Source organism: Trachurus trachurus, assembly GCF_905171665.1.
Source record: "Trachurus trachurus genome assembly, chromosome: 17".
NCBI classification, from domain to species: domain Eukaryota; kingdom Metazoa; phylum Chordata; class Actinopteri; order Carangiformes; family Carangidae; genus Trachurus; species Trachurus trachurus.
This window is the reverse complement of record NC_139900.1, coordinates 24,184,689-24,196,476: the sequence shown is the minus strand read 5'-3', so window position 1 is coordinate 24,196,476 and position 11,788 is coordinate 24,184,689. Positions and strand designations below refer to the sequence as shown.

The window sequence follows — 11,788 nt, the reverse complement described above, 5'->3', positions numbered from 1 at the left end:
GGTCGTGAGATCAATGACAAACCAGACAAATTTACTGATGAGGCTTATTTTATAGCCCCATGAAATGATCTTAATTTGCTTTTATTTTGAAATGCCTCGTGCAACTGATCTTCAATTCAATTCACATGTGATTGAGGTAATGGGATTATTATTATGATTATATAATATTATTATTACTACATGCTTGTGTATTCATGTAATAAATGTTCTTAACAAGATGTTTGGAGTCATTTTTGATATAATAATAAGAATAAAAGTGAGTGCGCTCTATGTTTTCTACATTTGATCTTCACTGTAAAATTTTGGTACAGGGGGACAAAATGTGTGTGGAACTTCACCAAATTTAAAAAAAACAGTTCAAATTGTACAAGTAAAAGTAAAACTGTTGTCAATAGTATTCCTTTCAATTCTTTGTTAGATGAAAAAAGCATATCTGGACATGGTATTAACAATCAGTCATGTGTGATCAGCGTCTGCCTCCTGAACACTCACCCTGCTGTCTTCACTGATGTACCCACAGGTCACTTTCTCTCCCTTCACCCACAGTTCACTGGCCTGAGCTCTAGAGAACCAGAAACATTATGAGAGCCAGGGAAAGGGAACACTGAGAACACCGCTCTCCTCATCAGAGCATTCAGAAAGTCTTCAGACCCCTTCACTTTCTACACACCTTGTTGTGTTACAGGTTTAGGGTTAACTCTGAGGAGAGGCTAGGCTGGGACACTCTGACAAACACCTGGAATAAATCTGATATAAAGTCATGATGAGGAGAGCAGCTTTGATGGTTGTCCTTCTGGAAGTTTCTCCATCTCCACACAGTATTTGTGGAGCTTAGAGTGACCATCAGGTTCTTGGTCTCAAGTCTTACCAAGACCTTCCTCCTCTACAGGTGTTGTAGATGGTCAAAATTGTATTAAATGATAATCGAGGTGGGAAACTTATAGTTTTTTGTTTTGTTTGTTTTTAATTTCAGCAAAAAGGTGATGGGGTCTCATTCAAATGTCTACTTTCTTTTTTTTTTTTAAAGAGATAGTTCAACATTTTGGCTAATTGGTCCATTGCCATAATCCCTATAGTCATGGCAGTAGGTTAGACAGAGTTGTTGTTAGAGGTAAATTCATGCAAAACCGCTGATGCGCGTTCCCGCAGTTTTTAGGCAAGCAGTCTCTTTTCGGCTCTGCATTTGCCTCTAAAACAACTCTGTCCGGTAACGTTCCGTTATCTCATAGCGTGGTGAATGTGCAGGTCACAACTTGTCCACCAGAGCGTTTTGGAGTTGTTGGATTGTGTATTTGATGAGTTTGATGAGGGAAACTAAGAAATCCCATAGCGTAGCTCTGAGCAGCTCACGGCTCTGCTCCGCCGTTCTAAAAATAGCTTGCACCGACAATTAAACGTAACGAACCTACTGCTATGACTATAGGGATTATGGCAATGGGCCAATTTGACAAAATGTTGAACTATCCCTTTAACCTTTACCTGGTCAAACAAATCTTTAACATTTACACACACTGCCCTCGGGCTAAGTCGCTCTGAATGTATTTTTTGTAGATAAGTGTAGCATAATGCTTTACCTGATTCCTGCAAACTCCACTTTCTGTGTCACATAAGCACACGTGCTCACCTGGAATAAAGATTGTGACATTTGAATCCTCATGTGCCATTGCGTAGTATTACACAATTCCACATGCCCACATGCCCTACCTACCAGACTCTTCTTCAGCCTCCACATGTCTCCTCTGCCAATGTATTGATCCTTGAAGGTCAGCTCCACCAGGTCCAGGGTCACATCCTGCAAACACAGGAGTGTGAGAGCCTCTCTTTCACTGAGAGGTGGACGAGCCGCAGAGGACGTGGAGTCAACATACCTTAGGGTCGACAATGTTGACGATCACATCCTGGTATGCACGTAGTTTGAAGGCTTGTGCCACAGTCTGGTCCACACTGATTGTCTCTGCATAAGATCACATATCCATCATGAATAGTGAAGGCATAGCAAGTTTATCTGTATAGCCTGTTTTTACACACAGTTTGTCTCAAAGGGTTCAAAATTAACTTCACATTTAAAACTATACATTAGAGATTATCAAAGTTTGATCTAGTCCAGTCATTTACCTTTCTGTAGATCCTCTTTCAGACTTTTCACCTGCAGTAGCAGAGGACTGGGAATTTCGAAATAGACAAAAATCAAATTATAGTGAAAAGACATAAAGACTACTCAACACAGACATGCTCATGCTTTGGAAGTTCACCTGTATTCGTCTGTGGGGTGTGCAATCTCAATTATATCCCCCAGCCTGACTTGAGGGAAAACTTTTGGGTTGACAACCAACTCGTCATCTGTTCAGAGGAATAATCAGTTTGAGAAACATTGAAAAAAATGTTTTAAAAGAAAAACCTGGATTTAGACAAAACTATTTTTTACTCACCACTTCCACCAAACCCTTTCTTGTGGAGCACAAGCTTGTATGACCTGTTGGTCTTCATGATGAAATTCTTGAGGGACAAACCCGTCACTTCATTGATGACTCATCCTAGTTATGAACAAATTAACACTATTTTCTTGTCATGGATAAGCTCATTCACTACACACTGGACACCGTCCACTTCACTTGACTCACTTCATTTTCTTACAGTGTCATCACAACTGTCACGAGATGAAAAGCATTACCGCAAGAAATACACGGTCTCTCAATAAATTAAAGTAATGTGAAGATATTTTGTGAACTTATTTTAAAGTATTCAACAAACTTTTCAGGCAGGTCCAAGTGGATCAAGTGAAAACACACACAGACACACGCAGCAGTATCTGAGAAGCCTCTGCTCCACAGCTCATGGGATGTTGCTATCCTAGCAGCATGTGGCTAACTCCAGACTTCATTGACCGTTTATAAAATAAGTAAACGAACACCAGTCACAGCCATCTTAACAAAAGCATGCCCTTTAAAACATGCATTTAAAATACACGCATTTTGGTGAAAGTGCTTTACAACTGTCGTTGTTACCGTGGAAGTGTCAGGCTGTTTGCTTCCTAGCAGAGCTGCACTAGCGCTACTTCCTCCAAAACACGGAAAACTGTGACGTGATTGGTTAGCGTTGATCATAGAGTGTATTAGCACAGCGAGAGGGCTCACTCTGCTGAGTTTTCATCTTCGCTTCTTCCGGAGGAGTCATAGGTCGCAGTCCGATACCGACCGAGCCCGAGAGAGTAGACCCGCTATGAGCTGAAGCTTTTGAGCGGCATATTCTGTCTTTCAGATGCTGCCATGACTCGCCTGATTACAGATGGGTGGGCTACTTACAGGCTACTGGTGTCTGCTTTTTAAAATCCGTCATATGACCATACCAAATGTGGAATGTACAGTGACATGCAAAAGTTTAGGCACCCCTGGTCAAAATTTCTGTTAATGTGAACAGTTCAGCAAGTTACAGATGAAACATTCCCTTTATATTTTAAACAATGTTTTTTTTTTTTTTTTTCATATTTTACATAGTCAAACTCACAGAAAAGGAAAAGGGCCCTCAGCAAAGACAAAGGTTTGGCCACCCTGCATAGTTAGTATCTATAGTAGCCCCCCTTTTGAAAACTATCACAGTGTGTAAATAGTCTGATACCTTGGTCAAAGTTATCTGAGAGCTCAAGTCTCCTGGGTTTCCCATTCTTTTGCAGGCTGCTGCTTCATTTCCTTTTTTCACTCTAAAACAGTATAAAAACAAACAAAAATACACTGATATTGATGAAAATGTTGCAAAAGAGAGTTTTATGTTTTACTTCATACCTTTTGAAGATAATTTCATCTTACACTTGCTTAACAGAAAGTTTGACGTTAATTTATTTTTAATTTATAAAGTGGCAGACTTTTGTATGCCACTGTATAAATCACAGACAAACATTATAAGTCTGTCACTTAAATTATAAACATCTTTATTTATTTGTGTATTTCTCACTTAACCAAATAAAGTTAAAATCTTGACAAGTGGCTTTTTAAAGATGAGAATCACCTCATTAGTAAGGGATGTATTTCCGGTAGTTAAGTTTTGAACAGACAGATCTCAACAGTTCAGCCAGTTGACAAACAACTTTATTAAACAATAGCATTATTTAAAAAAAGAAAATACTGGTCTCATAAATTCACAACTGCCTTCATCAACTATTAAAAGTAGCAATGCCTTGAAATCAAGATTATAATATGAGCATGACAAATGTTGAGTTAATCACAGCTCATTTAACAACACTCATTTACTTTACTTTTACTTTTTTAAAGTAAACATACATGTTTGGTTTCCTTCTCCCAAAGTCCCGCCTACAGTCCAGTACAGCCCATAATAAAATATTCCACAATGATACTGAAGAAACAAACACTATTACAGTTGTACAAAGGGAGTTTCACAAGGACCCATTTTGGTCTTGTGACCCAAATCTGATCTGGTCGAGGCACCACTATCCATCTCTGAAATGATGGGTACCTTAGAATGGGTATTCTACTGTATAAACATTGCAGAACTGACATAATACAAAATGAGACAAGCACAAACTAAGCTGGTTGTAATGAGATGTGCTGATCAGCCTCAAGTATTAGTTGTTACCATACTATGATTTTACCCTGGGTCTCCCCAGGTCTAAACATTTAGTTCTACAATATATATATTTTTATTTTAATGCTATAAAAATTGTCAAATCATTAAGAGTTAGCATCAGCATTATTGATGGCTTCAGTCCAACACGGGAACACATACTGGTCAAACCTTCTGCAAATGTCAGAATGGCTTTTTAATGAATTGTGGAACCTGATGGAACACGTCCAAAGGCACATTTCAGTCCAGTGGCACACTGTCTGACCACCGCTTCTGGATGGATCTGGGCTCCTTAATCATCTCCAAGTTCCTCTTCTCATCAGCAGCAGTTTCTCTTCCTGTCTTGAGCTGTGACCTCCTCCAGATTGGCATGATCCGATTCTGTCAAGACAATCATCGTTCTGGATTTGTAGAAGACTTTCATTGTCATTACCATCTCTGCTTGTTAAGAGCTGACTCATTACTTACTGATGCTATCTCCTCGCCCGATGCTTGCAGGGGCCCCGTTCTCCAGATCCTTCAGCATGCACCTCTCAAAGGCAAGAGCTGCCACTCTGAAGAAAAACCCCTCCACATTCTCCCCTTTAAATAAGGGATTTTTGTTAGAGTGGTTTTCTGCTTTCTTTCATGGTTGCACTGTATTTATATTATTTTAACATGAAGCAACAATAGATGAGGGTGAGCTCTTGGTTTTTACCTGTTTTGGATGAAAGGGCCCAAAACTCTGCATGCATTTCTGTTGCTATTCTAATGGCATCTTTTTCTGTCCTCTGTTTTTCCTCTGTGGGCTTGAAAACAAGACAAATCAATACTGGAATCATGAAAATCCAAAAATATCCATGTAATCTAAAGCATACTCACCAGAAGGTCATTCTTAGTGCCAACCAAGAAGATGAGACAGGAGTCGGGCTCATTTTCTCTCATGGCTTCCTTCAACCACTGGCTATGAAAACAAAACCAAAAATCTTCAATAAAAAAATGTATTTGCAGTTGTTGTTCTGATCTTTGTGTAAATTTCATTTATTTTTTTCTGTCTTGAAATTTAGATTCAGCTTAGTCTCCCAACATGTTAAAGGAATAGTTCACAAAAAAATGAAATTCAGTCATTATTGACTCACCCTCATGCCGATGAATACTCTGGAATAGTTTTTTATTCCTCAAAGTGGATTCTGGAGACTTGGGAGGCCGGTTCGTAGTCCAACGAAAACTTTATATGAGTAATAACGCCCGACACAAAAACGTCCATAAAACTACACAAAAAACATTTAATATTCCTCCACACTGCTCATCCAGTGCAATCCAAGTGTCCTGAAGGGATATAGTCCAGAGTTTACCTGACACACCGTCATTTAGGCAAGTCCGGTCACTACTACTACTACTAACTACTCCGGAGTATTCATCAGCATGAGGGTGAGTCACTAATGACTGAATTTCATTTTTTTGGTGAACTATTCCTTTAATGTGTGCATATCCTTAACTCGCATTTGACTTCTACCACATTGTATTCACAGAGTTGCAAAGTGAGGAAGGTTTGTAGTGCTGGGTGTAGCTGCAGTTGATTCACTATTGCTTCATCACTACTACAGGCCACTTTCATACTAAAGAGGTCATGTGATCCATGGTTAATAAATTATAGCCTACACTATACACTGCTTTAGAAATCTTACCACCATACCTACCGTGTGTGATCTAAGGATTTAATGTCTGCCATGTCAAAGACTGTGATGATGACTGGAAAACATAAACAATAAGTTTAGTTCACCTGAGTGCAAATGTAAAACACTTTCAGCGAACATCAACATCAATTTTTTTAAAGGACAGCTTTTACCTTGAGCTCCCCTGTAGTATGCAGATGCAATGCACTTGAATTTCTCCTGCCCAGCAGTATCCCAGCTACAAAAATAATTTTCATTCAACAATTACTGAGCAGCATGGATATCAAAAACACAAAGCACTCTAAAGATACATCTGTACTGCAGGAGGATTTATTTGAATTTAAGCTACTCACATCTGGAGGGAGAAGGGTACTCCTAATATTTCAAACCTCTCGATCTCAAAATCTACCCCGATGGTGGCCTTGTAGTCTCTTTCAAATACATTTTTACAAAACCTGAAAATGGCAAGAACAAGTCATGGTTCTTTTTCTTTTTGCCGTTCAGAACTGCAATCAGTCAATTACAATACAGACACAAACATTTTACATGCAGTTTTATAATGATCTTATGTTTTATGTGTGTGTACTGTTCTTCTTACTGTAGATATACAGTATATTATAGGTTAGGGGTTATGTCGTAGTGTCTGAAGTACCTGTTAATGAGGCAGGTCTTCCCCACATTGAGGTTTCCAACAACCACCACTTTTGACATTTTCTGTCGGTCCCACCTTAAAATAAGAAAACAACTTTTTAGCATCATTGAGGGCGGCGTGGTTTTAAGTGTCATGCTCAAGCAAAAGAATTAGACTTGAATCCAAAGCAAGATACTCACGGCTGATGCCTGGCTGCTCTGCTCTTACAGGCAGCATTGGCCTGAGGGTCCCAGTCCTTCTTTAACTCCAGAGAGGCCTCAGGTGTGTAGCACTGAAAACAACAGCAGTTGTTACAGTGAATACAAGGCAAGGTCCACAGCCATGCTAGCAGCTCTGTGACACTGTAACATCTAACAAAGAGCTTGTACTTTTGGTTCTAAGCCCCAGAATGACCAAAAAAAAGTGAGTTTGTAAGATTTGTTATCCCAAGATGGGAAATTACAGAAAGCTGGGAAATTATGCAATTATTATGCATCGGTTTATCAAACTAAACCTGGTTCTAAGCCTGGTTTAAAGGAATATTACGTTTATTATATGTATATATTTATGTATATTAAGTTTGCTATTGCTGGTCAACCTCAGCATTAACAAAAATGTATTTACCAGTTACTATTTGGTAGCATCATCAAGCATCAAGCTTCATAGTTAGAGGAACACCAATGTTTTTGGTTGTTTTAGAGATAAGATAAGATAATCCTTTATTGTTCCCACGGTGGGAAAATTTACAAGGTTGTAACAGCAGATAACAGCAAAGAAATGTATAGCACAGACAATAAATAGCAATAGCAGCAAATAGAAAGCAGTAGAGTATGATTAAAGGGATAGTAGCATTTTTTTTCAAGTGGGGTTGTATGATCTACAAATAGCCCCTAAATACTTTAACTGCAGTAAAAGACTCTCTGCACTCCTCCCGTTAGCAACGACAGCCCATAATAGCCCTGCCCAGAGATTTACAACATACAGTGTTGTGAACAGACCCAAAGAAATGGCCTATTTTCGCGGCCTAAAAGAGGTTTTACCTGAAAAAAAAATACACAGTTCCATTGTTCACTATAATATAATTTTTTCCAGGCCCTCAAAGTGCAGGAAAAACGCAATTTTTATTTGGACCTAACCAACTGCTGATCGGCGGGTGCTAACCCTGGACCGGAGAGATACGTGAGTTGGTTAGGTCCAAATAAAAACTGTGTTTTTCCTGCACTTCCTGCACGCTTTGGGTGAAGGAGCCTGTCACTGATGGAACTCTCTAGCTCGGTCAGGATGTCTCTCATGGGGTGGGAGTCATCGTCCATCAGAGATAACAGCTTGGCCATCATGCTCCTCTCTCCACTGACTTCCACCAGGTTGAGTGGACATCCCAGGACAGAGCTGGCCTTCTTGACTAATTTGTTAAGTCTCTTCCTATCCACAGCTGAGATGCTGCTGCTCCAGCAGACCACTACGTAAAAAAAACTTTTTAACTTTCACTTCTGTTTCTATCACTAATTATTCAGCTTCTGAACTCATCCCATTACCCATTGAGTCACTGTGGCTGCAGTAGCTGCTCAGGGGGTGTGATAATGTTTGCATTTGAATCACAATAATCGCTGAAGCTCTAAGCAAGTAGCTTTGGTTAAGTGCACAATGCAAAGTTAGCTGTGTAGCAATAGCAACACTTAGGAATAACACAGCAGCAGATTGAAAAGCAACAGCAAAAGAAGAAGCCAGTTCACATTACACTACATTGACGCTAAATAACCTGTGGACTACTCAGGTTCTAACATGTTTACTATAATACTGGTCAGATCCACCAGTACAAGAACTCACAGTGCTCTGGGAACCTGTGATCTGGCCCCTTCAGAGGCCAAAGATAGATTCCTGTCTAATTAAAATCTCTTTAATGCAGCATTTGGAGAATATTGAGGGGGCAGTAGGACACGCTCACAGAGGTTTTGATTGTGTACATGACTGCAGCATGACGACACAACTACCCTGAGTGCTGTGATCTGATTTAACACTCTGGGAGAGTTTAGTAAGAGTCACACTTTTCCAATACCTTCAGCTTTCTCTGGGCTGCAGCTGCTACTATTTTACTACCACAGTGAACTCACAGCATCAGACTGGGCTTCTCCTGGGTGTGGATGTTAACAGGAGCAGACCACAGTACACAGGCAGAGAAAAGGTTGCAAGCCTACCTTTGGGAACTCGCAGATGACCCTGTCTTTGCTGATGGGCAGTGGGAAGGGCATCATCCCATTCCTGTTATCCATGACGACCTGAGAAGGAATGTGTAGCACTGTAGTTAGAGTTTTTCTGATTCAGCTCAACACGAAGGCCTCCTGTAATGTTTGTGTGTATTTTTATTTTTTATTTCATAAAACTCACATGAACAAAATACCTTAATTCAGGGCATCCGAATCCACACTCGTATTCTCATTTAGCTTCATTATCTCCACACACAGACAGCCTGGTGCAACGCACTTGCAAACCTGAACACTGGTCGGGCTATTCAAATACAGTCACTTGGGTTTTATTTAAGAGACGCTAGCGCGGCCGCAACTTGATGAAGTTCACCAGTGTGTGGCTGCAATGTAGGTCACTGCATTTTCAAAATAAAAGTGTAAAGACTCGAGGAAAAGTGTAAGATTCATCTTGGCGTTTAAACACATGCTTAATAACCCCATATCGGCTTTGCACAAATGGTTTCTCCCCATGGCTATTAATCCTATATCGTAATTAACGTGAGGCTCGTGCACAACGATTTTAATGTGAAGTCCCTGAACGGAGGCACCGCTATGTCTTCTTCATAGTGACGCTTGCAGCGACACAGCGACACAGAACCAACTCCGCCGCCTTTTAATTCCCAGGTGTGCGCTTATCTGTCCTTCAGAGGGGGACTATGTTACTCGGCGGATCAAACACAGACACAATGACCGACCTGTACTCACCACAGACAGATAGATCTCACTGGTTTCTCCTGCCAAGACGCTCCCTGCTGCAGTTAAGAGCCAGGACGTTGTCTGATGAGCAGCTCGTTTCTATGACAACCACACTATAGCGCCCGTGTCACGTGATAGTTGGACTTCTGTTGGACTGTGTTGTTTACAATATCAATATCCGAGGCAAAAACATTGTGGTTTCAAAGGACAACGTGGAGGTACAACTACTGAACGCCATGGGGCAGTTCAGTTTGTGAAAGTTATTATGGACAATATCGTACTTTTAGAAGCTGATAATTTATCAAAAATAAATAACCTGTAGCCACATAACATGGGCCAAATTGGAGAAGAAATAACTTAATGTCCTTTATTTTTGCACAGGTGTTGGTGTATGTAAAATACCCGATTGAACCACACGCACTCACACCAACTCCCAGTATAAAGGTGGACTAATGGCACCACCTGGTGATCTTATCCAAGTACTCCCAGTCTGAACTACCCCAATAAAACTATTATGATCAGGCGTATTTGCATTTTTTTTTTTAAATTCAAAATAATTTCCAAATCTCTAACTCTAATGTTTCGTAACAGGCTAAAATATTCTAATACCGGTACGTAATAAGTGCTATGCATATGACCTTTTTATACAGTCTGGACAAGCGTTTTTTTTTTCTTGCTTAACACTCACAATCCGCTTAAACTGTAATAATAGACATTTCTGGCGTGATCGACCAGTTCCTTCAGGTTCACCATTTAAAATATGATATTAGCATACTGCCCTCTCTATAACTCTATAATTAGTTAGTTATGAGTCTACATCGATTACAATAAGTTGTATATAATTATCATATCGATTTCTTCGTCTTCGGGTTCAGAAAAAAAGAGGATGGAACATCATAACAGGACTTAATTAGTAAGTAACGTTACGTGAACGCACCTTGGTCACATGTCCGTGCGGGAGGCTAAAGCTAAGCTAAGCGCCTCTCTGCAGGAGGAATGACTGCGGAGAAAAAAGAGAGCATGCGCTGTGTAAAGTGGCCGTAGACGGTGCCGTTCAGTATTAATTCACAGGAGGATGAACCCAGAAAACTCCGAGTGTCTGGACATCTGCGACTTTGGGAATAAAGAGAACACAGGTAATGTGGTGTAATGACCTTGGCTGGCCAGTGACCACCGACCTCAACCAACTACCGCTAATGCTAACGCTTGGCGGAGTTATCTTGTAAAAACCGACTTTGACCAACTGAACATAACCAAATATACGACCTACGCAGATTTTGCTCAGATGTCACCGGTTTAGCTGTAGTGCATTTACAGCCCTGAAACCCCAGATAGGAATGTCCTTGTAGCTAGGACAGATATAAAGATATACAGGTGAGTGTTAAACTATATTACAAGGAAGCTAGCTAAATGAGCTAACGTTAGCTATAATCAGTTATGTAACCGCGGTGTGCCGGTCGGGAGGGGTAGGGTGAGGTTGTCTTATTTTGTTTTTATTTATTTGTTTAAAGTAGACCGTCTCACTGCTAACTACATTTGAATGAACCGTCAACAACAGGTTACAGGGATTGATTAACAAACCAGTGATGTACTAATTAAGTTTGCCTTTGGGATGTAGGCCTAACTGGTATAATGATGTTGTGAGTGACACATAGCTGCTACTTCAAAGATCCGATTTTTCCTCCCCCATATCACCCCCTAAAACACTCACACCGCATCCTGACATACAGCGAGCGAGTGAACCAGCTGCGAAATCTCACGCTAAAGTGTCCTGATCATAGGACCGTTCTTTTATATACATATAATATATTATATTATATATATTACAGGGTTCGACAATAACGGTTGCCCGATTGCCCGGGGCAAGTAAAAATTACCGGCGGGCAGGTAGAACCTGCGCGGACTTGCCCGGTCGGGCAAGCACCGACTCAGATTTTTTTTTTTTTTTTTCGGACTTTTTATGCATTTATTTTGAAAGGACAGCTGGA

The 11,788-nt window shown here is 40.3% G+C and overlaps 2 protein-coding genes across 6 annotated transcripts in view; both read right to left on the bottom strand.

The window, feature by feature from the left end:
• depdc5 (DEP domain containing 5, GATOR1 subcomplex subunit) overlaps window positions 1-3,056 on the bottom strand; it is a gene marked incomplete at its 3' end in the record, with an annotated part of 31,284 nt that extends 28,228 nt beyond the window's left edge. For all 5 annotated transcript variants that reach the window (XM_083991416.1, XM_083991419.1, XM_083991420.1 and 2 more), the window contains exons 1-8: window positions 2,752-3,056; window positions 2,430-2,534; window positions 2,253-2,340; window positions 2,116-2,162; window positions 1,869-1,954; window positions 1,709-1,792; window positions 1,575-1,624; window positions 493-562 (exon numbers count right to left, since the gene is read on the bottom strand). In XM_083991416.1, coding sequence (XP_083847542.1) covers window positions 493-562; window positions 1,575-1,624; window positions 1,709-1,792; window positions 1,869-1,954; window positions 2,116-2,162; window positions 2,253-2,340; window positions 2,430-2,487 — 483 coding nt within the window. In that variant the 5' untranslated portion in view covers window positions 2,488-2,534; window positions 2,752-3,056. The remainder of the gene's footprint in view (window positions 1-492; window positions 563-1,574; window positions 1,625-1,708; window positions 1,793-1,868; window positions 1,955-2,115; window positions 2,163-2,252; window positions 2,341-2,429; window positions 2,535-2,751) is intronic.
• Window positions 3,057-5,035: 1,979 nt separating this feature from the next.
• On the bottom strand, window positions 5,036-9,431 carry rab36 (RAB36, member RAS oncogene family; the record flags this gene model as incomplete). Its single annotated transcript, XM_083991336.1, has 10 exons — window positions 9,260-9,431; window positions 9,057-9,137; window positions 7,062-7,153; window positions 6,883-6,957; window positions 6,584-6,685; window positions 6,404-6,468; window positions 6,255-6,306; window positions 5,437-5,518; window positions 5,273-5,363; window positions 5,036-5,157 (listed from the first exon to the last, which is right to left on the bottom strand). Exons 2-10 carry the CDS (start codon window positions 9,129-9,131, stop codon window positions 5,036-5,038), a joined length of 756 nt encoding a protein of 251 aa, XP_083847462.1. The 5' UTR covers window positions 9,132-9,137; window positions 9,260-9,431.
• Between the last annotated feature and the right edge of the window lie 2,357 nt (window positions 9,432-11,788).